This window comes from Oncorhynchus nerka, linkage group LG4 (assembly GCF_034236695.1).
Source record: "Oncorhynchus nerka isolate Pitt River linkage group LG4, Oner_Uvic_2.0, whole genome shotgun sequence".
Classification (NCBI taxonomy): domain Eukaryota; kingdom Metazoa; phylum Chordata; class Actinopteri; order Salmoniformes; family Salmonidae; genus Oncorhynchus; species Oncorhynchus nerka.
The window spans coordinates 69,785,964-69,813,712 of NC_088399.1; the positions used below are offsets into that span (position 1 = coordinate 69,785,964).

Consider the following 27,749-nt stretch of genomic DNA (forward strand, 5'->3'; position numbering starts at 1 on the left):
TGTGTGTGTGTGTGTGTGTGTGTGTGTGTGTGTGTGTGTGTGTGTGTGTGTGTGTGTGTGTGTGTGTGTGTGTGTGTGTGTGTGTGTGTGTGTGTGTGTGTGTGCGTGTGTGTGTGTTTAACAGACCCAAAGTGTGTGTTTCTAACGGAGCGGGTGGGCGTCTGCGTGGGCTTGTTCTCTGTGCTACACTTCCTCTGTGGCCAAGAGTCCTGTAATTCTCACTATGACATGTAGGACCATTTTCCTACTCCTAAAGAATGGTATGGTATTCCTAAAAAAAATATTGCTTTTCTACACTGCTACTGCACTTTAGGAGATGTAATTCTGTCTTTGTTAAATGTGTGTGATAGATCCAACGAGACCGACATCTTTGGTTGTAGAGGGTTAGGATATGATGATGCCCATGCGTTGTTATTGTCATTATTATTATGACATGTGAGGAGTTTGACTGGCAAAACCATGACCTTACCTTCTCACCTCTGTCTCCCTTGACAGTTATTACTTTGCCCTGCAAATAATCAATCAACATGGATCAATTATTATCGAGGCTGGAGAAAGGACAGCAGAAAAGATAAAAGAGGTGCCACTTAGGATAACAGAAAGTTCTAAGTCTAATATCTATGTAGATGAACACATCATCTAGCAGGAACATTTTAATCATATACTTCACAGAATACAATAAAAACAACTCAAATATGAGGTAAACAAGCTATGTGCTACTATGACAGTTTACTATGTTTACTATCAAGTGCTTATCCTTCAAATGTGAGGCCCATACAGATTGCTATCTTAATTCGAGAGACTTTTCCAGCTCAGCAGGAAATGCAAATTGTAGCGTATTCAACGTTTAAAAGGGCCTATAAAGTTGGCCATTTCCAATTGATTTGACTTGATTTACCCTAACGAAAATGTGTATCAACCCCTACAAAATTCTCAATTAATTATAATCTACAAAACAATTCACATTTCCTGTTGCTGCTGGATTACTTTCCTGCTGTGAGAAACAGGGTCAAATGAAGATAGCAGATCTTGTAAATGAGGCATTAGTATGTTTGATTATCACAGTAATGTTTTCATACAGTTTCTCCTTTGGCTCCCTTGAGGCCAGTAGGTCCAGCTGCTCCCAGAGCACCAGTATCACCCTGTAAGAGTAGGCATGTGACATTGTGACAGAGCACAACAACGAGCCCAGGGAAATAGATCCAGGAAAATAGGGAATATTGTTGTATCACACACGATATATGGATTAAAGATGTGCGCTAGATGACCTTATCACCCTTGGGACCGGCAACCCCAGGTACACCGATCTCTCCCTGTGGGGAAGGAACGTTTATTGATCCATTATTTCATCAGGTGGTCACATTGAATATGAGATCTCTTTTGCATATCAGTAAAAGATTAATACATAAACAGACCTTTGGAAACCATCAAGCAACATCTCCATAGTAAGTATAGAGGAGCTATGGCCTATGATTGAATTTTGACCTATGCATCTTACCCTCTCTCCAGCGGGACAGGAGCAGTTGACCGCCTGGGGTCCTCTCTGCTGCTCCACACCTGCAGGGGCGGGGGTGGGGATCTCTATGGGAGGGGCCTCCGTCACCACCTTCTTGGGGCACTGGAATTTAAAAAACAGTGTTACCGTCTGAAGGTGAGCCAGGTAACTGTACAGGACAGCGAAAAGGCAAAAAAGGAAAGATGTCTCTCAGGAAGTAGTGAGGTATGATAGGCATTCTGTCCAGCAGAGTGGCCCAGGCCCACCACAGTGACAGATGATTGGCTGACTCACTGGAGTGGCCTACCACTGTAAGGTGAGTATGAGAACCATGGTAGACATGCCCTACCACAGAGACAGGTGCCCTGTCTGTCTGACTGTCTGACTCACCGGCCCGGTGGGCAAATCACAGCAGGTCTCCAGCTCAGCGTGTTTGGAATCACAGTAGATGATCATTCTCTGGAGGTCAAACTGCAGGGACAGAAAGTCACAAAGTTAGCTAAATGTACATTACAGTACAGTAAATTAACACAGAATCACAAGATGGACACTAGTCTAAAAGGACAATATGAACAGTACTTCCTTAAAGATGCACTATGCAGAAATCGCTCCGCCATTTCCTGGTTGCTAAAAATCTAACAGTTCTCCTAATTTGAGTTTACGTGACAAAACAAGCAAGTATAGTGTAGAGAATCATTGTACCATCTAAATTGCTGTAAAATATCTTTCCCATAAACAAAAATATTGTATTTTCAGCTGCTTGACGCAAAAACAAAACTCAAGAATGGGAAGCATAGAACAAATCTACTGCTTCTTAGACTTGCTTTCAATGAGAATGATCTATAACACAGATTTCGATGTTGGGTTGAAAAAGTGACCTTCCCACTGCTCTTAACCTCAACCCTGATATTTGTAACACCCAGCCACTCACGTCAATGGGCACGCTGTCGTACAGCCTCTTTCCGATCACAGTCTTCCCGTGGATATCAATGTCCTCCCTGTCCCCGATGGGCAGGGTCTGGATGAGTTTGCAGTCCAGGTAGAGAGACACAGCCTTGGCCTCGACGCTCAGGGCGATCTTGTGCCAGTTCCTGTCGAACAGGTTGTCCACCTCCTCATTCTTGAACACAGCTCTCACTGCGTCTTTGGTCAGCCCCACTGCATTGTATTCCACTGCCTTGTTCTCACCGTCCAGACGGATAGACACCTGGGTAGGAGCGACGGTGGAAGGATCAAGTGAATAAACATGAATAGGTTAAGAATGAAAGGATTCTCTTATTCGTGTGATAGGCAAATATAACATGTTCTATGCTATCAAATAAAATATAATTTTATTGGGCACATACACAGATTTAGCGTAGTGCTTGTGTTCCTAGCTGTGCACTAGTATCTAACAATTCACAACAACACACATAAATCTAAAAGTAAAAGAATGGAATTAAGAATTATATAAATATTAGGATGAGCAATGTCGGAGTGGCATTGACTAAAATACAGTAGAATAGAATAGAGTATATACACATGAAATGAGTAAAGCAGTATGTAAACATTATTAAAATGACTAGTGTTCCATTATTAAAGTGACAAGTGATTCCATGTCTATGTATATAGGGCAGCAGCCTCTAAGGGGCAGGGTTGAGTAACTGGGTGGTAGCCAGCTAGTGATGGCTATTTAATAGTCTGATGGCCTTGAGATAGAAGCTGTTTTTCAGTCGCTTGGTCCCAGCTTTGATGCACCTCATACTGCCTTCGCCTTCTGGATGATAGCAGGGTGAACAGGCAGTGGCTCGGGTGGTTGATGTCTTTATGATCTTTTTGACCTTCCTGTGACATCGGATGCTGTCGGTGTCCTGGAGAGCAGGCAGTGTGCCCCCAGTGAGCCCCCGGTGATGCATTGGGCAGACTCTGGAGGGCCCTGCGGTTGAGGGCGGTGCAATTGCCGTACCAAGTGGTCATACAGCCCGACAGGATGCTCTCAATTATGCATCTGTAAAAGATGATAAGCCAAATTTCTTGAGCCTCTTGATGCACTGTTGTTCCTTCTTCACCACACTGTCTGTGTGGGTGGACCATTTCAGACTTTCAGTGATGTGTACGCCGAGGAACTTTAAGCTTTTCACCGTCTCTACTGCGGTTCAGTCGATGTGGAATGGGGGAGTGCTCCTTCTGCTGTCTCCTGAAGTCCAAAATCAGCTCCTTCATTTTGTTGACGTAGAGTGAGAGGTTATGTTTCTGGCGCCACTCCACCAGGGCCCTCACCTCCTCCCTGTAGGCTGTCTTGTCATTGTTGGTAATCAGGCATACGGTACTACTGTTGTGTTGTCTGCAAACTTGCTTATTGAGTTGGAGGCGTGCATAGCCATGCAGTCATGGGTGAACAGGGAGTACTGGAGGGGGCTGAGCATACACCCTTGTGGGGCCCCTGGGTTGAGGATCAGCGTAGTGGAGGTGTTGTTTCCTACCTTCTCCACCGAGGGGTGGCCCGTCAGGAAGTCAAGGACCCAGTTACACAAATCAAATCAAATCAAATTTTATTTGTCACATACACATGGTTAAGATCAAATGCTTGTGCTTCTAGTTCCGACAATGCCAGTTAACAACAATTCTAAAACTACTGTCTTATACACAGTGTAAGAAGATAAAGAATATGTACATAAGGATATATGGTTCAGAGCAGCAAACAGGATGGTATCCAGTATATACATATGAGATGAGTATGTAGACAAAGTAAACAAAGTGGCATTAAAGTGGCTATGAACTTGGATGCAGGTATGTAGAGTACTATGGCATGTGAATAATGAAGATGTGCATTGTTTAAAGTGGCTATGATGATGGCTGGAGTTGGGTAGTGTCAATGACAGTGTTCAGACCCAGGGCCCCGAGATTAATGATGAACTTGGAGGGTACTATGGTGTTGAAGATGTGATAGTGATGTGATGTGATAGGGCAGTGTGTAGTGTGACAGTGATTGCATCATTTGTGGATCTATTGGTGCGGTATAAAAAATTGAAGTAGGTCTAAGGTGTCAGGTAAGATAAAGGTGATATGATCCTTAAAAACTTCTTAGGGATCAAATCCTGTTAACGGGATCGATTTGACAACATCCGGTGAAATGTCAGAGTGTCAAATTCAAATTTAATTACTATAAATATTAAACTTTCATGAAATAACACATGCAATACACCAAATTAAAGCTACACTTGTTAATCCAGCCAATGTGTCAGATTTCAAAAAGGCTTTACGGCGAAAGCAAACCATGCGACTATCTGAGGACATGTAAGGTTTCACTTCAGCAGTAATAAATTCATGAACTTCTTTGAGGAAAAGATCATGATCATTAGTAGATCTAACATCAAGGCGGTGGCCCGTTCTTGTAGGTTCATGCTCTACAACATCCGCAGAGTACGACCCTGCCTCACACAGGAAGCAGCGCAGGTCCTAATCCAGGCACTTGTCATCTCCCGTCTGGATTACTGCAACTCGCTGTTGGCTGGGCTCCCTGCCTGTGCCATTAAACCCCTACAACTCATCCAGAACGCCGCAGCCCGTCTGGTGTTCAACCTTCCCAAGTTCTCTCACGTCACCCCGCTCCTCCGCTCTCTCCACTGGCTTCCAGTTGAAGCTCGCATCCGCTACAAGACCATGGTGCTTGCCTACGGAGCTGTGAGGGGAACGGCACCTCAGTACCTCCAGGCTCTGATCAGGCCCTACACCCAAACAAGGGCACTGCGTTCATCCACCTCTGGCCTGCTCGCCTCCCTACCACTGAGGAAGTACAGTTCCCGCGCAGCCCAGTCAAAACTGTTTGCTGCTCTGGCCCCCCAATGGTGGAACAAACTCCCTCACGACGCCAGGACAGCGGAGTCAATCACCACCTTCCGGAGACACCTGAAACCCCACCTCTTTCAGGAATACCTAGGATAGGATAAAGTAATCCTTCTCAACCCCCCTTAAAAGATTTAGATGCACTATTGTAAAGTGGCTGTTCCACTGGATGTCTTAAGGTGAACGCACCAATTTGTAAGTCGCTCTGGATAAGAGCATCTGCTAAATGACTTAAATGTAAATGTAAATGCATTAGAAAGCAAATTACAGACTCCTCTTTAAATCTTCGTATTCCTCCAAAGCTCAGTTGTCCTGAGTCTGCACAACTCTGCCAGGAGACTAGGATCAAGAGAGACACTCAAGTGTTTTAGTACTATATCTCTTGACACAATGATGAAAATAATCATGGCCTCTAAACCTTCAAGCTGCATACTGGACCCTATTCCAACTAAACTACTGAAAGAGCTGCTTCCTGTGCTTGGCCCTCCTATGTTGAACATAATAAACGGCTCTCTATCCACTGGATGTGTACCAAACTCACTAAAAGTGGCAGTAACAAAGCCTCTCTTGAAAAAGCCAAACCTTGACCCAGAAAATATAAAAAACTATCGGCCTATATCGAATCTTCCATTCCTCTCAAAGAAATGTGAAAAAGCTGTTGCGCAGCAACTCAGTGCCTTCCTGAAGACAAACAATGTATATGAAATGCTTCAGTCTGGTTTTAGACCCCATCATAGCACTGAGACTGCACTTAAGAAGGTGGTAAATTTCCTTTTAATGGCGTCAGACCGAGGTTCTGCATCTGTCCTCGTGCTCCTAGACTTTAGTGCTGCTTTTGATACCATCGATCACCACATTCTTTTGGAGAGATTGGAAACCCAAATTGGTCTAACTTTCACTGCTATGCGGATGACACACAGCTGTACATTTCAATGAAACATGGTGAAGCCCCAAAATTGGATGGCTGCAAACTTTCTACTTTTAAACATGGACATAACAGAGATGCTTGTTTTAGGTCCCAAGAAACAAATAGATCTTCTGTTGAATCTGACAATTAATGGTGGATGTACAGTCGTCTCAAATAAAACTGTGAAGGACCTCGGCGTTACTCTGGACCCTAATCTCTCTTTTGACAAACATATCAAGACTGTTTCAAGGACAGCTTTTTACATCTACGTAACATTGCAAAAATCAGAAACTTTCTGTCCAAAAATGATGCAGAAAAATGTATCCATGCTTTTGTTTCTTCTAGGTTAGACTACTGCAATGCTTTACTTTCCGGCTACCCGGAAAAAGCACAAAATAAACTTCAAGTAGTGCAAAATACGGCTGCTAGAATCCTGACTAGAATCCTGATAATCATATTACTCCAGTGCTAGCCTCCCTACACTGGCTTCCTGTTAAGGCAAGGGCTGAATTCAAGGTTTTACTGCTAACCTACAAAGCATTACTTGGGCTTGCTCCTACCTATCTTTCCGATTTGGTCCTGCCGTACATACCTACACGTACGCTACACCTAGAATTTCTAAGCAAACAGCTGTAGGCAGGGCTTTCTCCTATAGGGCTCCATTTTTATGGAATGGTCTGCCTACCCATGTGAGAGACGCAGACTCTGTCTCAACCTTTAAGTCTTTACTGAAGACCCATCTCTTCAGTGGGTCATATGATTGAGTGTAGTCTGGCCCAGGAGTGTGAAGGTGAACGGAAAAGCTCTGGAGCAACGAACCTCCCTTACTGTCTCTGCCTGGCCGGATCCCCTCTCTCCACTGGGATTCTCTGCCTCTAACCCTATTACAGGAGCTGAGTCACTGGCTTACTGGTGCTCTTTCATGCCGTCCCTAGGAGGGGTGCGTCACTTAAGTGGGTTGAGTTACTGACGTGATCTTCCTCTCTAGGTTTCTTCCTAGGTTTTGGCCTTTCTAGAGAGTTTTTCCCAGCCACCGTGCTTCTACACCTGCATTGCTTGCTGTTTGGGGTTTTAGGCTGGGTTTCTGTACAGCACTTTGAGATATCAGCTGATGTAAGAAGGGCTATATAAATCCATTTGATTTGACAGCACCCCATCAAACATACACAGACAATCATAATTCAACCCGCCAGACGAAACTCAGTAATAAAGATATAATTTATGCCTTACCTTTGACGAGCTTCTTCTGTTGGCACTCTAATATGTCCCATAATCATCACAAATGGTCCTTTTGCTCGATTAATTAAGTCGTTATATATCCAAAATGTCAATTTATTTGGCGCGTTTGATCCAGAAAAACACTGGTTCCAACTCGCGCAACATGACTACAAAATATCTCATAAGTTACCTGTTATCTTTTTCCAAACATTTCAAACAACTTTCCTAATACAACTTTAAGTATTATTTTTACGTAAAAATAAGGCAAGTGCCTTAGAAATCCAGATCCCCATAGAAAACCCATAGAAAACAGAGTGACCACAATTTATTTTTTCCTGGATGGTTTGTCCTCTGGGGTTCGCCTGCCAAATAAGTTATGTTATACTCACAGACATCATTCAAACAGTTTTAGAAACTTCAGAATGTTTTCTATCCAAAATAAATAATATGCATATCCTAGCTTCTGGGCATGAGTAGCAGGCAGTTTACTTTGAGCACGCTTTTCATCCGGATGTGAAAATACCACCCCCTAGCCTTAAGAAGTTTTAACTAGCCTCTCAAAACACTTCAGGATGACAGAAGAGAGTGCTACAGAGAGATAGTAATTTAGTTCAGTTACCTTTGGTTTCTTGGGTACAGGAACAATGGTAGACATCTTCAAGCAAGTGGGGACAGCAGATAGTCAAATCAAATCAAACCCCATTGTATTTGCTGCATGCGCTGAATACCAAAGGTGTAGAGCTTACAGTGAAATGCTTAATTACAAGCCCTTAACCAAAAATGCAGTTTTAAGAAAAAATGATAGTTAAGAAAGTATTTACAAAAAAAAATGAAGTAAAACAATTCATTAAAAAAATTACAAGAAAAAAAAATAAGAAAAATGAAGGGGAAAAAAGCAACAATAAAATAACAGTAACGAGGCTATATACAGGAGGTACCGGTACAGAGTCAATGTGGAGGCTATATACAGGAGGTACCGGTACAGAGTCAATGTGCGGGGGAACAGGTTAGTCGAGGTATCGATAATAAAGTTGGCATGTGGCAACATTGTAAAAATGGGAGGGGGGGTCAATGCAAATAATCAGGGTAGCCATTTGGTTAGGAGTCTTTTGACATGTGGGTAGTTGCTGTTAAGAAGCCTGGAACTAGACTTGGCAATCCGATACCGCTTGCCGTGCGGTAGCAGAGAGAGAAGTCTATGACTAGGGTGGCTGGAGTCTTAGGCACTGTTTAGGGCCTTTCTCTGACATCTCCTGGTATAGAAGTCCTGGATGGCAGGAAGCTTGGCCCCAGTGATGTACTGGGCCGTACGCACTACCCTCTGTAGTGCCTTGTGGTTGAAGGCCGAGCAGTTACAATTACCAGGCAGTGATGCAACCAGTCAGGATGCTCTTGTTGGTGCAGCTGTAGAACTTTGAGGGTCTGAGAACATACGTCAAATCTTTTCAGTCTCCTGAGGGGAAATAGTTGTTGTCATGCCCTGTTCACAACTGTCTTGGTCTCTCAACCTGCTCCACTACAGCCCCGTCGATGAGAATGGGATTGTCTTGAATTGCGACTCCACTTTGTCTCTGTACTTACGTTTTGCCAGTTTGATTGCTTTACGGAGGGAATAACTACATTATTTGTATTCAACCAAATTACCAGTCACCTTGCAATGGTTAAATGGGGTGGTTCGCACTTTCAGTTTGGTTTTTCGTGTGGGTAGGAACAACAGGTAGCCTAGTGGTTAGAGCATTGGACTAGTAACCGAAAGGTTAGAAGATCAAATCCCTGAACCGACAAGGTAAAAATCTATTGTTCTGCCCCTGAACAAGGCAGTTCACTCACTGTTTCTAGGCCGTCATTGAAATTAAGAACATGTTCTTAACCTGATGAACCTATGGGGGCGCTGTGTCATTATTGGATAAAAAGACGTGCCCGTTTTAAGCGCAATATTTTGTCACGAAAAGATGCTCGACTATGCATGGAATTGACTGCCTTGGAAAGACACAACTCTGACGTCTCCAAAACTGCAAAGATATTATCTGTGCGTGCCCCAGAACTAATGCAACAGGCAAAACCAAGATGAAGTTTCACACAGGAAATGCCCCGGATTCTGAAGGCGCTGTGTTCCAATGTCTCCTTATATGGCTGTGAATGCGCCAGGAATGAGCCTGCGCTTTCTGTCTATTCCCCGAGGTGTCTGCAGCATTGTGACGTGTTTGTAGGCATATCATTGGAAGATTGACCATAAGAGACTACATTTACCTGGTGTCCCGCCCGGTGTCCTGTGTGCGTAATCTGTAGGTCCATGCGCTTTCCATTTCTTCAGAATTGAAAGTAAACTGCCACGATGGATTTTATCGTCGATAGATATGTGAAAAACACCTTGAGGATTGATTCTAAACATCGTTTGCCATGTTTCTGTCGATATTATGGAGTTAATTTGGAAAAAAGTTTGCGTTTTAATGACTTATTATTTTATTTTTTTCCTTACCCAAACGCGATGAACAAAACGGAGCGATTAGTCGACACAAATAATATTTTTTGTAAAAACGGAACATTTGCTATCTAACAGAGTCTCCTCATTGAAAACATCTGAAGTTCTTCAAAGGTAAATGATTTTATTTGAATGCTTTTATGGTTTTTGTGGAAATTTTGCATTCTAAATGCTAGGCTTAATGCAATGCTAGGCTATCAATACTCTTACACAAATGCTTGTTTAGCTATGGTTCAAAAGCATGTTTTGAAAATCTGAGATGACAGTGTTGTTAACAAAAGGCTAAGCTTGAGAGCAAATAGATTCATTTCATTTCATTTGTGATTTTCATGAATAGTTAACGTTGTGTTATGCTAATGAGCTTGCTGATAGATTTACACAATCCTGGATACAGGGTTTTTTCCGTAGCTAAACGTGACGCAGAAAACGGAGCGATTTGTCCTAAACAAATAATCTTTCAGGAAAAACTGAACATATGCAATCTGAGAGTCTCCTCATTGAAAACATCTGAAGTTCTTCAAAGGTAAATGATTTTATTTGAATGCTTTTATGTTTTTTTGTGGAAAATGTTGCCTGCTGAATGCTAACGCTAAATGCTACGCTAAATGCTACATTAGCCATCAAAACTGTTACACAAATGCTTGTTTTGCAATGGTTGAGAAGCATATTTTGAAAATCTGAGATGACAGTGTTGTTAAGAAAAGGCTAAGCTTGAGAGCAAATAGATTAATTTCATTTCATTTGCGATTTTCATGAATAGTTAACGTTGCGTTATGGTAATGAGCTTGAGGCTGTATTCACGATCCCGGATCCGGGATGGCTCGACGCAAGAAGTTAACTGACTTTCTTGGTAAAATAAAAAACATGTCACATGTGCTCCTGTAATGCCCTCTACTGCTCATCCTGTGTCTCCTTGACCTGCTGCCACTCCCCAGTACTCTCTCTCTCTGTGTGTGTGTGTGTGTGTGTGTGTGTGTGTGTGTGCGTGCGTGCGTGCGTGCGTGCGTGTGTGTGTGTGTGATTGCACGGGCGGAGACAGGTGTGCTGAAGTCAGAGCAGATCCCTACCAGCTGCAACCTGTTCCATAATCCAGACCTCTACAAATCCTCAGCCTGCCACTTCCATGCTGCCAGATCGTAATCTCAGTCAGTCTACGTTACTAGTCAGATCCTGTTTTCCTTGCCTGTTTTCCTCTCCGCTACAGTTCTGCCCACTCTGACTCTGCTCCCTGTCTCCAGTCGCACGTCTCGTCATCCTGCTACTCTGTCCTGGATTCCCCACTCTACTACTCCCTTGGATTCCTCTCCAGACCTGCTTAACTTGTTTCCAGCAACCCGCCTGAGCTTCCCCTGACCTGCAATCCATCTCCCCCTGTGTGTCAATAAATATCTTGGATACTTCATCCCAGTCTCCTCGTCTGAGTCTGCTCTTGGGTTCCCCTGTTCCACTCCGTATAACACAACATCCCCAATGCTATTCAATGGTACAAATGATCAGGAAAATAATCATCATGTCTCTCTGTCGATGTGCCTGCACTGCAATTGGCTAGTACAATAGACTCAGCACGGGGTCTGTTGATGAACACACACACACACCACTATGATAACCCACCTGTGGAATTCCGTACTTGTCAAAGATCTGCCAGAGGTACCAGTCCTCCCGTCTCGAGGTCTTCCTGAACTTGAAAGTCGTCACAAAGGCATATTCATCTGGCAGACCTTGAGGGAACACGTCTCTGGAAAACATCAACAGCACAGATGGTTGCCATTCAATCATCACATCCACACTACATGCATTCATTATGACTGGATTGTTCACATAGCTGTAGTATATCTACTGCTACAGGCCTACATATCTCTACTGCTACAGGCCTACATATCATTCTGACTATATGACTAGATTGCACTTGGATTACTGAGACAGGATTTGGGTTGTTACTTGGATTCGTTCTGACATTCTTGCTTTCGTGTTTCTTGACTATTCATTATTTATAAACTTGTTTGACATTTTACTGCACAGGTAGGAGCTAGTAACACAAGCATTTCACTGAATCCGCTATAACATCCTCTAAACTGCGTACGTGACCGATACACTTTGATTTGATTTGATCAATCAGATTGCAACTGAGATTTTCATCACAAACCGGTGTTGTTGGCTTACCTTTTCAACTCCCATAAAACATTTGGGGTTAACAATAACGTTATAATTGATGAGAAAAAAAATACTTTTACTTCAATTGAACACCGTCTATAAACTGGCACAAAGGCCAAAGCATAGCCTCAGCAATTCTGGGTTTATGGTTGGATCTTGACAGAGTACAGCGACAACTGGAAGTAACTTTTCGTAGCAGCCTAACCTGCTTGGTAAATTCTTCTAACCTGATACAAAAAGTAACTTCCAGTCATAGCTGTACTCCCTCTAGCCAGAACCAGGGTTTAGTAGATTTCTCATTGGTATAGAAGGGTTGGCTGACAACGTCATTAAAATTATATGTGCATCGATGAGATAGAAGGCTGTGTGGTGTTATGATTCTGAACAGTCAGATCTTTAGCAACAGTGACAAGAAGCTGCTATGTGGGTAATCGGTTGTGGCATCGTTGCATCTTGTTATTGATAATTGTTTTGAGGTGTTTTGACTAATTTATATGCTAATATGGCAAAGCTAGCTAGCTAACCAACAACTGTAATGATGTATTTGACAGATAGAAAATGCTCATCGTGCAAATGTAATTATATTGTCAATAAACATTAGGATATTAAATATATTTTACATGTTGTCAACAATCTAAGCCAATTCCAGTCTTTTTCCCTATAGTTGAACACGGGTGGTTTTATTGATAATTAACAACTGGTGGGTCTAATCCTGAATGCTGATTTGTTAAAACCGCATTCCATCCGGTGTCTATTCGACAAGTTACCACTGGCTAAATCTATGATGTTAAAATGCCTATTTTCTCTGTTCATAATCAACTGTCTCATCAGCCCAGCCAGGCAATTTATTAACTTAAACTCCACTATTAAAAGGATCTGGACATTATCTCAGATTTCTTTTAGACTAACTATGAGTTTTCTCTCCGACATTTGCAACTTTATTTCAATATTCAAATTCGATCTCCAGATGTCCATTAGTAATGAACGTGTCGGGAGTCAGGATGAGACAGACAGGCAGGCAACTTTTCTGAGCTTCAACTCAGGCCTAACAACATCCGTGCCAATATTTTTCTGGCATTATCACTTAAACTACCAACCCATGTATGCACACGGCCAAATATCACACCTGTGCCATGACTTCCATCGCCTTGTTGCCTGCGCTACTGGCGCAATCTCGCATGGTATTTGTCAGAGCAAATACAAAATAGATCACTCACTCTGTCTGTTGTACAATAGGCATGGTCCCAAGTCGAACATAGGAGCTCTGGCCCTCATCAAACCTTGATCCCAGTATGTTTTCCACTTTGAAGTATTCCATCAGGTCAAACCCTGCAACATACGCGACAGAAAATAACATGATTAGAGTTGTAGCCGAGTAAATCAAATACATAAAGTGGTTTGTAGAACTTTCTTCTGAACACCAATAGAGGGAGCACAGATCATGACAAGGCCAGAGCAACACACAAAAAAACATCAAATATACCTATAGGTTGGAAATGACTGACAGAGAGATACCAATTACCCAAGTAATTAGGATGATATTTATACCGTTTCTCACAATATATAAACTAACGTTAAACAGTTTGGGGTAACTTAGAAAAAACAAGAAAAGCACATTGTGCACCAGGGCCTCCCACTCCTCTTTCTACTCTGGTTAGAGCCAGTTTGCACTGTTCTGTGAAGGGAGTAGTACACAACGCTGTATGAGATCTTCAGTTTCTTGGCAATTTCTCACATGAAATAGTCTTAATTTCTCAGAACAAGAATAGACTGACGAGTTTCAGAAGAAAGTTCTTTGTTTCTGGCCATTTTGAGCCTGTAATCGAACCCACATAATGCTGATGCTCCAGATACTTTAACTAGTCTAAAGAAGGACAGTTTTATTGCTTCTTTAATCAGGACAACAGTTTTCAGCTGTGCTAACATCATTGCAAAAGGGTTTTCTAATGATCAATTAGCCTTTTAAAATTATAAACTTGGATTAGCTAACACAATGTGCTATTGGAACACAAGAGTGATGGTTGCTGATAATGGGCCTCTGTATGACTAGGTAGATATTCCATTACAATAGTAATTTGCAACATTAACAATGTCTACATTGTATTTATGATCAATTTGATGTTATTTTAAAGGACAACATTTTTGCTTTTCTTTCAAAAACAAGGACATTTCCAAGTGACCCCAAACCTTTGAATGGTAGTGTATATACATTTATTAAAAATTAAAAAACAGAAATATCTTACTCACGTAAGTATTCAGACCCTTTGCTATGAGAATCGAAATTGAGCTCAGGTACATCCTGTTTCCATTGATCACCCTTGAGATGTTTCTACAACTTAATTGGAGTACACTTGTTGTAAATTAAATTGATTGGACATGATTTGGAAAGGCACACACCTATCCATATGAGGACTCACAGTTGACTATGCATGACATAGCAAAAACCAAGCCATGAGTTCGAAGGAATTTGTCTGTAGATTCTGTCGAGGCACAGATCTGGGGAAGGCTACCAAAAATATTCTGCAACACTGAAGGTCCCCAAGAACACAGTGGCCTCCATCATTCTTAAGTGGAATAAGTTTGGAACCACCAAGACTCTTCCTAGAGCTGGCCGCCTGGCAAAACCTAGCAATCGGGGGAGAAATGCCTTGGTCAGGGAGGTGACCAAGAACCCGATGGCCACTCTGACAGAGCTCCTGGAGAGCTCTGTGGATATGGGAGAACCTTTCAGAAGGCCAACCATGCCTGCAGCATTCCACCAATCAGGCCTTTATGGTTGGTTGGCCAGACGGAAGCCACTCCTCAGTAAAAGGCACATGACAGCCTGCATGGACTTTTCCAAAAGGCACCTAAAGGACAGACCATGAGAGAAAATATTCTCTGGTCTGATGAAACTAAGGTTGAACTCTTTGGCCTGAATGCCAAGCATCACATCTGGCACCATCCCTATGGTGAAGCATGGTGGTGGCAGCATCATACTAGGAGACTAGTCAGGATCGAGGTGAAGATGAACAGAACAAAGTACAGAGAGATCATTGATGAAAACCTGCTCCATAGCACTCAGGACCTCAGACTGGGGCAAAGGTGAATCTTCCAACAGAACAACAACCCTAAGCACACAGCCAAGACAACGCATGAGTGGCTTCGGGACAAGTCTCTGAATGTCCTTGAGCGGCCCAGCCAGAGCCCAGACTTGAACCCGATCAAACATCTCTGGAGAGACCTGAAAATAGCTGTGCAGCGACGCTCCCCATCCAACCTGACAGAGCTTGAGAGAATCTGCTGAGAAAATTTTGTGAAATTTCCCAAATTTGCCAAACTTGCAGTGTCACCCAAAAAGCCGAAGGAGCTTCAACAAGTATTGAGTAAAGGGTCTGAATACTTATTTAAATGTGATATTTCCTTATTTTTATACATTTGCTAAAAAATCGAAAGACTTGTTTTTGCTTTGTCAATTTGGGGTATTGTGAGTATATTGATGAGGGGAAAAATATATTTGATCAATTTATGAACAAGGCTGTGACATCAGAAAATGTGGAAAAAGTCAAGGGCTCTGAGTACTTTCTGAATGCACTGTATATCGTTTTTATCACGTCGAGACAGATACATTTTAATTTAGGGGGGTGGAGGGGGAGAGAGAGCGAGAGAGAGAGCAAGAGGGATCCCAAGGTATTGTATAGCAGTAATATTCATGATTCTGGAGTTAGCAAATAGGCATTTGTCATCCCAGCATAAAACATGCAATGATCACTCAAAATACCAAACAGTTCTCACACCTTAAAGTGACATAGAACTATGCATATTTGGGGTCTGCACCCTACAGTATGTCATCACCTGAGAAAAGAATAGTTACAGACAGAAGGAAATTCTCTTTGTAGTTTGTGGTTACCTACCAATTGACCACCAAAGTAGCTAATAAACTGGTTTGATTGACAACTTCCCAGACTGGTGTAGGCATAGGGTCTCATCCAGCGATCCTATTGAACAAGTGGTGAGATTGACTGGTGATATCACCATTCAGAGCCAGAGGAAACCTTTAAGTCACTCAGTAATCATCATGCCTAACTCATTTACATCTGAGTGTTGAGAGATAGACTTTGGTCGACTGGAAGGACCCAACATGTTGAATAAATACTGAAAAAAGTCAGTAGAGAACCATTGAACCATAGACTGGCGGCCATGATGTCCCCACTGTGTGTAATGATGAACCGGCAGCTTAGCCCAGCACTCCAATGTTGCCATCTGTCCGGATCAAAATAATGCAGCGTGTCTTTCCTTTTCCTAGTCACTGCACTCATTTGGCGTCCCCCACAGAGCCAGGTCGCCCCATTGGCCGTCTGTTCTTTGGCTGTTCAGAATAACTTTTTGGAGGATGATGATTATACAGCATCCTCTGCCAATCCAAATTACAGGTCTGTGCTACAGCCATGGCTCGTCCCTAAAGCCATGGGACTCAGCGAGCCAATGGAGCACGGAGAGTATTTGCATAGTCCAGTACAGTGACAGAAGAGAAAACAGAGGTATTAAAAACTCACAGCTGGATTATGGGTGGTTTGGTACCTCCTTCGACCACGCCCCACCCAGATGACATCTGATCTCAAAGTCTCTGTTAATAAAGAACCAACAGGCTAGTTACCCCAGTGTTTTCCCCTACCATCATTTTCTTGGCGGGGTAGGGCGAGACCTGTCTGTCTGTCTGTCCGAGTAGTTGTCACTTCCTTGCTGTGAGAGGAAGTAGATCAGAGGAATGTTTATCAGATATCCAGCAGTGTGGTATGACAGGGCTAAGGTATGTTTTAGGGTTATATTTTCCTCTGTTGCTAATGTGTGTTTCAAGGCTGTTTCTACAGAACCAGAGTAGGTTTCAGCAGCACTCTCACATTACCGCCTCCATGATGAAACTTAACTGCCCCTTGAACAATGTTAAGTATACCGTATTGACATTCTCAAGGCATATTTATTCTGAATTACGCACATATGGGAAATGTGATTCAAATCTAACTGAGAAAATGTGTACTCTAGCCTGATTAAAACTCTCTTCAGAGTGATTCTCTGTTGCATGAAGAGCAGTCTGCAGTCTGGACTGAAACTTATGAATGAACTCAGCATAGCAGGGTGTTCAATATGCCTGTACTACCAGATACACAGTTGCTGTAAGAACAATTTTACAGCAGACAAAAACTACAAATATAATTCAACCCACTTTTCTCATGAATTATGCCAGACTGGCTGTGTATTTATAGGCATTGGCATTGGTAATCAGATCAGATAACTGGCAGCATTAGTAAACACCCTGCCCTTGGCCCTGCTGGCATTGCCATAGTGACTTGTTTGTTGTTTAAAAGGGTGTGTTTTCTTCAAACCACATTAATATGGTGTGTGACTAACCCTGGAAACCTCAGTCCTGACAAACACACACACACTCGCACACACAACTGTTCCACTGGAGCACCATGACATAACTGCATACAAATGCTAATTTTAGGCTTCTGACTTTAAACAAGTAGAGTTTGATCCCAGCCAGCACATAACGTTCTGAGAACCATATGTTTCTTAGAGATTGGTAAGAACATCTCACAACTTTCTGGGAATGATGCAGGAAAGATGTTTGACTTTGGAACATTCTCAGCACATTTAGGGAACTTGACAAAAAACGTTATTTTCTTGGTATTTCATTACTTTAACAGAATGTTTCCTAAAAGTCCAAATGTGGTTACAATTCATTTCAATTTTAGTAATGTTCTAGAAACATTCTCTAACTGGTTTGACATTGGGAATGTTCTCATATAGTTAAGAGAATGTTCAGAAACAATGTTCTTCTGTGGAATTTTCAGTACTTCAGCATAACGTTTCTTTGGTGTGACTTTCCACCATATATGGCCATACGAATGTGTAAAGGCAAGCCGATTACCTCGTTTCAAGATGGCTGCTACTTACATTCTGGTTAGCGTTGTGAAGCATAAACAAAATAAACACGGAATGCGTTGATTCACACTGAAAGCCGAGACTCCACAGATCATGAGGATGTCTTATTTGTCTAACTCTGACCTACCACCAGCTCCAAGAGTCAATATTTTTTATTTTACTCAACATTTTCACCAAACAGCAAACATCTTGCAAGGTAAGCTTCTAATTGGTCTGTGTTTGCTATAGCTACATGGATGATATTAAATTCATCCTTAGGTTGGTAAGAACAAATATAGCCTATTGCCAATGTTATCTGATGATGTATGACTTAATGGCAAAATCGAATGTACACCAAGTGACTATATCTTTGCGCATCAAAACTATGACCTCGCTTGCTTTGGTGAGGTTGTAGGCATCCTTTACACAGGGGATTGGCTACAATGGCACCTTGGCAGTATTGTAGCCAATGATATAAGCTTTCCAGGGATATGCAGTTGACCTGGGTGGGACAAAGCAAGGCCTTGAACCTTTCATGCGTAATGCAAACTATTGCTACCTGGAACAGAGACGTGACTCACTGAGCATAATACATTACATTGTAAAACAGATTTCATTGCTTTAATTCCATCGCTTTAAGCATAAAATATTGTTTCTCAAGAAAATAAAAATCTAAAAACGAAGAATATCGAACAGGAAGCTAATAAGAAGGCAGCTATGAATTAGTATACCGACATAGAAGCTTGAATAAAATACTGGTTGGACTCGGATCAGGGGAGCGATATGGACAATGAGGATTTTGACTTGCTTTCTATAAGGATTGGATACACTTTTAAATCTGTAAGTAAATCATTTTCATGACTTTATATTGCTAAATTACTATATGTATTTAGTTTTTTATAATTTGCTCTATTTTGATGCTTTGGATAGAGTTTACATAGGCCTACGTAACAAGTCATTTCAATGTTATATACTGTAATTGCAAAGTAGTTATTGTTTATGTTTCATATTAGTTCACTGTTTGCGGTTTGAAGTGTCATCCTTGTAACTTATGAGAGGCCACTAAACTCTCATGGCCATTGTTATTTGTGGTTCTCACCTCAGCCTTTGTCTCCAAAGTATTACTGTTTGCATTGTGTGTGTGCTTCACACCTTCTATGTGAGTCACTGTACAGATAACGTTTGGGCTTGGTGTTTTTACTCTACAGTAATGTAGTTTTGTAAATTTAGTCAACTAATTCTGTGTGTCTTACAACAATATATCCCTTTATTTTATTCACCACAGAGTGGAGGAGAGGTACCCCTCCCCAGCAAGCGCCCCCACCGGTCAAGGTCTTCATCCCCCACTGTTATCTCAATCACCCCATCTGATGGTTCTACAATCTACCTCCACTCATAATAGGCCTCATGAAAAAGAAAATAAGGGCTTGTGGCACCATTCATCCTAACAGAACCGGTTTCCCTGAGACCAAGGTAAACAGCATGACAAAGACAGCGGAGAGGGGGACCATACGTTGGATCAGGACTAACAAGCTGCTGTTTGTGAAATGGAAGGACACTAGGGAAGTAACCATACTCACCACACAGCATAAGACATTCAATAACAACCATGTCTCAAGGAGGGTGAAAAGGAAGAATGTCCCCATTCCTGTTTCTGTGAAGGACTACAATGCCAGCATGGGGGGTGTCGACCTATCTGTTGCTCAGGTCCTCCACAAGACCAGGAAGTGGTATAAGATTTTTTTCCCACTTTGTGGACATTGCTAGAGTAAATGCTTTCATTCTCCACAAGCAAATGGCCAAAGCAAAAGGTCAAACCCCTCTCTCCCAGTTGGCTTTCCGAGAGCAGCTGGTGTTGGCAATGGCTGAATTGGGGGCCCAAAGCGAACTCACAACCATCACAAGACCCCCCACTCAAGGTGAGCACAACTATCCAACACACATGAGAAAAGGAAGAACTGCAAGCATTGCACAAAACACAGGGAGAAAAAATGGGTGAAATGCCAGTTCGCTTTTTGTTTCCTGGCAAAGAGGGACTGCTTCAAAGACTATCACAACATGCACAAGCTAGCAAAATCGTATCATCTACACCTGGGATGTAAAATGAACATGAATGCCATTTGTAAATAGTTCCGCTTATTTCTATTTTTGCGCATTTTTTGCGTGTAACCAAGTTTGTGTTTGATAAGACATTTTTATTTTTATATTTTTATATATAGCTGTTGCTTTTATATTGTTTTTGTAAACAGTTAATATGTGTGTGGAACCAATACATTGGATATGCCTAGGCTATACATTCAGAGATGTTGAAAAAACACTTGGATATCCCCTGTATGTCCCCCGACACCACCACAATGATTGAGAGAGGTTGGAAAAACACTTGGATCCCCTGTATGTCCCCCGACACCACCACAATGATTGAGAGAGGTTGGAAAAACACTTGGATATCCCTTGTATTACATTTACATTTAAGTATGTCCCCCAGACACCAAATTGGATGTCCACAATGATTGAGAGAGGTTGGAAAAACACCCCTTGTCCCCGATGATTGAGAGAGGTTGGAAAACACTTGGATATCCCCTGTATGTCCCTTGGATATCCCTTGACACCACCACAATGATTGAGAGAGGTTGGAAAAACACTTGGATATCCCCTGTATGTCCCCCGACACCACCACAATGATTGAGATGGAAAAACACCATGGCTGGATTGAGAGGTTGTATGTCCCCCGACACCACCACAATGATTGAGAGAGGTTGGAAAAACTTGGATATCCCTTGTATGTCCCCGACACCACCACAATGATTGAGAGGTTGGAAAAACACTTGGATATCCCCACAATGATTGATGCCCCCCCGACACCACCACAATGATTGAGAGAGGTTGGAAAAACACTTGGATATCCCTTGTATGTCCCCCGACACCACCACAATGATTGAGAGAGGTTGGAAAAACACTTGGATATCCCTTGTATGTCCCCCGACACCACCACAATGATTGAGAGAGGTTGGAAAAACACTTGGAGTATGTCCCCCGACACCACCACAATGATTGAGAGGTTGGAAAAACCTTGGATATCCCCTTGTATGTCCCCGACACCACCACAATGATTGAGAGAGGTTGGAAAAACACTTGGATATCCCTTGGATATGTCCCCCCGACACCACCACAATGATTGAGGAAAAACAGGTTGGAAAACCACAATGATTGAGATCCCTTGGATATCCCTTGTATGTCCCCCGACACCACCACAATGATTGAGAGAGGTTGGAAAAACAATGATTGAGAGAGGTTGGAAAACACTTGGAATCCCTTGATCCCCTGTATGTCCCCCCTTTGACACCACCACAATGATTGAGAGAGGTTGGAAAAACACACCACAATGATTGAGATAAAAACACTCCCTTTGTATCCCCCGACACCACCACAATGATTGAGAGAGGTTGAAAAAACCTTGGATATCCCTTGACACCACCACAATGATTGAGAGAGGTTGGAAAAACACCCTTGGATATTGAGAGAGGTTGGAAAAACCTTGTATGTCCCCCGACACCACCACAATGATTGAGAAAAACACTTGAGGTCCCCCAGACACCACCACAATGATTTGGAAAAACATATCCCTTGGATATCCCTTTGGTATGTCCCCGACACCACCACAATGATTGAGAGAGGTTGGAAAAACACTTGGATATCCCTGTATGTCCCCCGACACCACCACAATGATTGAGAGAGGTTGGAAAAACACTTGGATATCCCTTGTATGTCCCCCGACACCACCACAATGATTGAGAAAACACTTGAGGTTGAGAGAGGTTGGAAAAACACTTGGATATCCCTTGTATGTCCCCCGACACCACCACAATGATTGAGAGAGGTTGGAAAAACACTTGGATATCCTGTATGTCCCCCGACACCACCACAATGATTGAGAGAGGTTGGAAAAACACTTGGATATCCCTTGTATGTCCCCCGACACCACCACAATGATTGAGAGAGGTTGGAAAAAATGATTGAGAGGGTTGGAAAAACACTTGGATATCCCTTGTATGTCCCCCCGACACACCACCACAATGATTGAGAGAGGTTGGAAAAACACCACAATGATTGATTGAGAGAGGTTGGAAAAACACTTGGATATCCCTTGTATGTCCCCCGACACCACCACAATGATTGATTGTTGGATATCCCCTTGACACCACCACAATGATTGAGAGAGGTTGGAAAAACACTTGGATATCCCCTGTATGTCCCCCGACACCACCACAATCATTGAGAGAGGTTGGAAAAACACTTGGATATCCCCTGTATGTCCCCCGACACCACCACAATGATTGAGAGAGGTTGGAAAAACACTTGGATCCCCTGTATGTCCCCCGACACCACCACAATGATTGAGAGAGGTTGGAAAAACACTTGGATATCCCTTGTATGTCCCCACAATGATTGACACTTGGATATCCCTTGTATGTCCCCCCGACACCACCACAATGATTGAGAGAGGTTGGAAAACACTTGGATGATTGAGAGAGGTTGGAAAAACACTTGGATATCCCTGTATGTCCCCCGACACCACCACAATGATTGAGAGAGGTTGGAAAAACACTTGGATATCCCTTGTATGTCCCCCGACACCACCACAATGATTGAGAGAGGTTGGAAAAACACTTGGATATCCCTTGTATGTCCCCCGACACCACCACAATGATTGAGAGAGGTTGGAAAAACACTTGGATCCCCTGTATGTCCCCCGACACCACCACAATGATTGAGAGAGGTTGGAAAAACACTTGGATATCCACCACAACCACAATGATTGAGAGAGGTTGGAAAAACACTTGGATATCCCTTGTATGTCCCCCGACACCACCACAATGATTGAGAGAGGTTGGAAAAACACTTGGATATCCCTTGTATGTCCCCCGACACCACCACAATGATTGAGAGAGGTTGGAAAAACACTTGGATATCCCCCGACACCACCACAATGATTGAGAGAGGTTGGAAAAACACTTGGATCCCCTGTATGTCCCCCGACACCACCACAATGATTGAGAGAGGTTGGAAAAACACTTGGATATCCCTTGTATGTCCCCCGACACCACCACAATGATTGAGAGAAAACACTTGGTTGGAAAAAGAGGTTGGAAAAACACTTGGATATCCCTTGTATGTCCCCCACTTGGATATCCCCTGTATGTCCCCGACACCACCACAATGATTGAGAGAGGTTGGAAAAACACTTGGATATCCCTGTATCCCCTGATTGAGAGAGGTTGGAAAACACTTGGATATCCCTTGTATGTCCCCGACACCACCACAATGATTGAGAGAGGTTGGAAAAACACTTGGATATCCCTTGTATGTCCCCCGACACCACCACAATGATTGAGAGAGGTTGGAAAAACACTTGGATATCCCTTGTATGTCCCCCGACACCACCACAATGATTGAGAGAGGTTGGAAAAACACTGATTGAGAGAGGTTGGAAAAACACTTGGATCCCCTGTATGTCCCCCGACACCACCACAATGATTGAGAGAGGTTGGTTTTGTAGTTTTTTTGTTTTTTTTGTGAACAATAACTTTTAGGCACATCCAGTGTGCAAAAACAGTGCCATTACCACATTCTGACGCTTTGGTGAGGTTGAAAGGACACACACCAATGTTTGAGTGAGGTTGACATGTTAGAAATTGTGTTTTTGTACTGAAAAAATACCATTTAGTAAATACAAATAAGTAATAGCACTGGAATGATCTAATTTACAGACATATGCCAATTTGGAGAGGTTTAGGGACACATGGAAACATCCGGTGACCAAAGCTGACACCACTTACTAAAACATCTGCCCATTTCTAGTTGTTAGGTCTATCAATCCCATTTCTAGTTGTTAGGTCTATCAATCCCATTTCTAGTTGTTAGGTCTATCAATCCCATTTCTAGTTGTTAGGTCTATCAATCCCATTTCTAGTTGTTAGGTCTATCAATCCCATTTCTAGTTGTTAGGTCTATCAATCCCATTTCTAGTTGTTAGGTCTATCAATCCCATTTCTAGTTGTTAGGTCTATCAATCCCGTTTTTTATCTGATGATGTGGAAGCCATCTGTGTTTCCAGCTCTGGGCATCAATAATTCACTTATAGCTTGCCAATGAAAGGGGTGGTATACAGAAGATAGCCCTATTTGGTAAAAGACCAAGTCGCTCCGCTTTTCAGTTTGCTGCAGATAACGACTGGAAAGAGTGGCAAAAAATAAATCTATCTGGACTGTTTTATCTCCAGCTCTTCATTCAAAGACTCAATCATGGACCCTCTTACTGACAGTTGTGGCTGCTTCGCGTGATATTTTGTTGCTTCTACCTTCCTGCCCTTTGTGCTGTTGTCTGTGCTCAATAATGTTTGTACCTTGTTTTGTGCTGCTGCCATGTTGTGTTGCTACCATGTTGTTGTCATGTTGTGTTGCTACCATGCTGTGTTTTCATGTGTTGCTGCCATGCTATGTTGTTGTCTAAGGTCTCTCTTTATGTACTGTTGTGGTGTCTCTGTTGTCACGATGTGTGTTTTGTACTATATTTTGATTTGATTTTTAATCCCAGCCCCCGTCCCCGCAGGAGGCCTTTTGCCTTTTGGTAGGCCGGTATTCTAAATAAGAATTTGTTCTTAACTGACTTGCCTAGTTAAATAAAGTTTAAATAAATGTTTAAATATATATATATATATATATATATATATATAAAGGCCCAGAACAGCTCAATAAAATAATGAGAAACGACAGTCCATCAGGTCAGTCAATATGGAACATTTCAAGAACTTTTAAAGTTTCTTCAAGTGCAGCTGCAAAAAAATCAAGCGTTATGATGAAACTGTCTCTCATGAGAACAGCCACAGGAAAGGAAGACCCAGAGTTCATAGAGTTACCAGCCTCAGAATTTTCAGCCCAAATAAATGCTTCACAAAGTTCAAGTAACATCTCAACATCAACTGTTCAGAGGAGACCTGGTGAATCAGGCCTTCGTGGTCGAATTGCTGCAAAGAAACCACTACTAAAGGAAACTAATAATAAAAAGAGACATGCTTGGTCCCAGAAACACTAGCAATGAACATATCATTTGGTCTGATGAGAGCAAATTTAAGTTTTTTGGTTCCAACTGCCATGCCTTTGTGAGACGCAGAGTAGGTGAACGGATTATCTCCGCATGTGTGGTTCCCACCGTGAAGCATATAGGAGGAGGTGTGGGGGTGCTTTGCTGGTGAGACTGTCTGTGATTTATTTAGAATTCAAGGCACAATTAACCAGCATGGCTACCAGAGCATTCTGCAGTGATACACCATCCCATTTAATTTGTGCTAAGTGGGACTATCATTTTGTTTTTCAACAGGACAATGACCCAAAACATCTCCAGGCTGTGTAAGGGCTATTTGACCAAGGAGGAGAGTGATGGAGTGCTGCATCAGATGACCTGGCCTCCACAATCACCTGACCTCAACACATTTGAGATGGTTTGGGATGAGTTGGACCACAGAGTGAAGGAAAAGCATCCAACAAGTGCTCAGAATATGCCAACAAGTGCTACTTCAAGACTGTTGGAAAAGCATTCCAGGTGAAGCTGGTTCAGAGAATACCAAGCGAGTGCAGAGCTGTCATCAAGGCAAAGGGTGGCTACTTTCAAGAATCTCAAATATAAAATATATTTTTGATTTGATTAACACTTTTTTGGTTACTATGTGATTCCATATATGTGTTATTTCATAGTTTTGATGTCTGCACTATTAATCAACAATGTAGAAAATAGTAAAAATAAAGAAAAACCCATGAATGAGTAGGTGTGTCCAAACTTTTGACTGGTACTGTATATATTCAAGGAATACCAGTACCTAGTTAATGTGCAGGGGTACGAGGTAATCGAGGTACAGTTGAAGTCGGAAGTTTACATACACTTAGGTTGGAGTCATTAAAACTTGCTTTTCGACCAATCCACAAATTTCTTGTAAACGAACTATAGTTTTGGCAAGTCGGTTAGAACACCTACTTTGTGCATGACACAAGTAATTTTTCCAACAATTCTTTACAGACAGATTATTTCTCTTTTAATTCGCTCTGTATCACAATTCCAGTGGGTCATAAGTTTACATACACTAAGTTGACTGTACCTTTAAACAGCTTGGAAAATTCCAGAAAATGATGCCATAGCTTTAGAAGCTTCAGATAGGCTAATTGACATGATTTGAGTCAATTGGAGGTGTACCTGTGGATGTGTTTCAAGGCCTACCTTCAAACTCAGTGCCTCTTTGCTTGACATCATGGGAAAATCAAAAGAAATCAGCCAAGACCTCAGAAAAAAAATTGTAGACCTCCACAAGTCTGGCTCATCCTTGGGAGCAATTTCCAAATGACTGAAGGTACCACGTTCATCTGTATAAACAATCATAAGCAAGTTTAAACACCATGGGACCACGCAGCCATCATACCACCCAAGAAGGAGACATGTTCGGTCTACTAGAGATGAACGTACTTTGGTGCGAAAAGTGCAAATCAATCCCAGAACAACAGCAAAGGACCTTGTGAAGATGCTGGAGGAAACAGTTACAAAAGTATCTATATCCACAGTAAAACAAGTCCTATATTGATATAACCTGAAAGGCCGCACAGCAAGGAAGAAGCCTCTGCTCCAAAACCACCATAAAAAATGCCAGACCACGGTTTGCAACTGCACATGGGGACAAAGATAATACTTTTTGGAGAAATGTCCTCTGGTCTGAAGAAACAAAACAAAAATAGAACTGTTTGGCCACAATGACCATTGTTATGTTTCGGGGAAAAAGGGGGAGGCTTGCAAGCCGAAGAACACCATCCCAACCGTGAAGCACGGGGGTGGCAGCATCATGTTGTCGGGGTGCTTTGCTACAGAAGGGACTGTTGCACTTCACAAAATAGATGGCGGCATGAGAAGGGAAAATGATGTGGATATATTGAAGCAACATCTCAAGACATCAATCAAATGTATTTATAAAGCCCAGCCAGAAGAGGACTGTCCACCCCACATAGCCTGGTTCCTCTCTAGGTTTCTTCCTAGGTTTTGGCCTTTCTAGGGAGTTTTTCCTAGCCACCGTGATTCTACAACTGCATTGCTTGCTGTTTGGGGTTTTAGGCTGGGTTTCTGTACAGCACTTTGAGATATCAGCTGATGTATGAAGGGCTATATAAATAGATTTGATTTTAATTTGATTTGATTTAGCAGAAGCTTTAATCCAGTGGCCTAAAGTTATGGGTGCATACAATTATTGTTGTTGTGAATGTGATGCATTTTCAAACAACTGCATATAGTTGTAGTGATTTATCCTGATTGCTTCCTCTTTATACTGCAGTAAATGCCCAGCCACATAATTATCACCCTGGTGTTGTCTACTAGAGGATGTGATATATCAGGTCTAGTCAGCGGGAACCACTGGAGAAGCTGTTGTTTTAAACACCAGCTCTGCCAGAAGGCCTCAGCTTCTCAGACAGGTTTACAACCAACATTGTAAAACCTCTGTTCTCCCCCGGATAGGGTTTTCCTGAACTTGGCTGAAAAGCTGTTTCAATACTCAGGAGCAGTAAAGGAAAGAGGATTAAGCAGTAAAACTCTGAATTATGTCATTATTCATATCGCTTTGATACACTAGATTGTGAGGAAAATTAGCATTTTGAACAGCCTGTAAAGCTAGCATTTCTCACTGCTCGATGTTCTCTGTGAGTTAGACATCTCCGTGTCGTGACTCCAATACTTGT

The 27,749-nt window shown here is 42.3% G+C and overlaps 1 protein-coding gene across 4 annotated transcripts in view; it reads right to left on the bottom strand.

The window, feature by feature from the left end:
- LOC115128524 (collagen alpha-1(XXII) chain-like) overlaps positions 1-27,749 on the bottom strand; it is a 77,718-nt gene that overhangs the window by 39,194 nt on the left and 10,775 nt on the right. For 3 of the 4 annotated variants that reach the window (XM_029658426.2, XM_029658427.2, XM_029658425.2), the window contains 8 exons: positions 13,296-13,407; positions 11,539-11,662; positions 2,427-2,702; positions 1,886-1,966; positions 1,499-1,618; positions 1,269-1,313; positions 1,080-1,142; positions 470-508 (listed from right to left, as the gene is read on the bottom strand). In XM_029658426.2, the coding sequence (XP_029514286.1) occupies positions 470-508; positions 1,080-1,142; positions 1,269-1,313; positions 1,499-1,618; positions 1,886-1,966; positions 2,427-2,702; positions 11,539-11,662; positions 13,296-13,407 (860 nt within the window). The remainder of the gene's footprint in view (positions 1-469; positions 509-1,079; positions 1,143-1,268; positions 1,314-1,498; positions 1,619-1,885; positions 1,967-2,426; positions 2,703-11,538; positions 11,663-13,295; positions 13,408-27,749) is intronic. The other variant, XM_029658428.2, reaches the window with a different exon arrangement.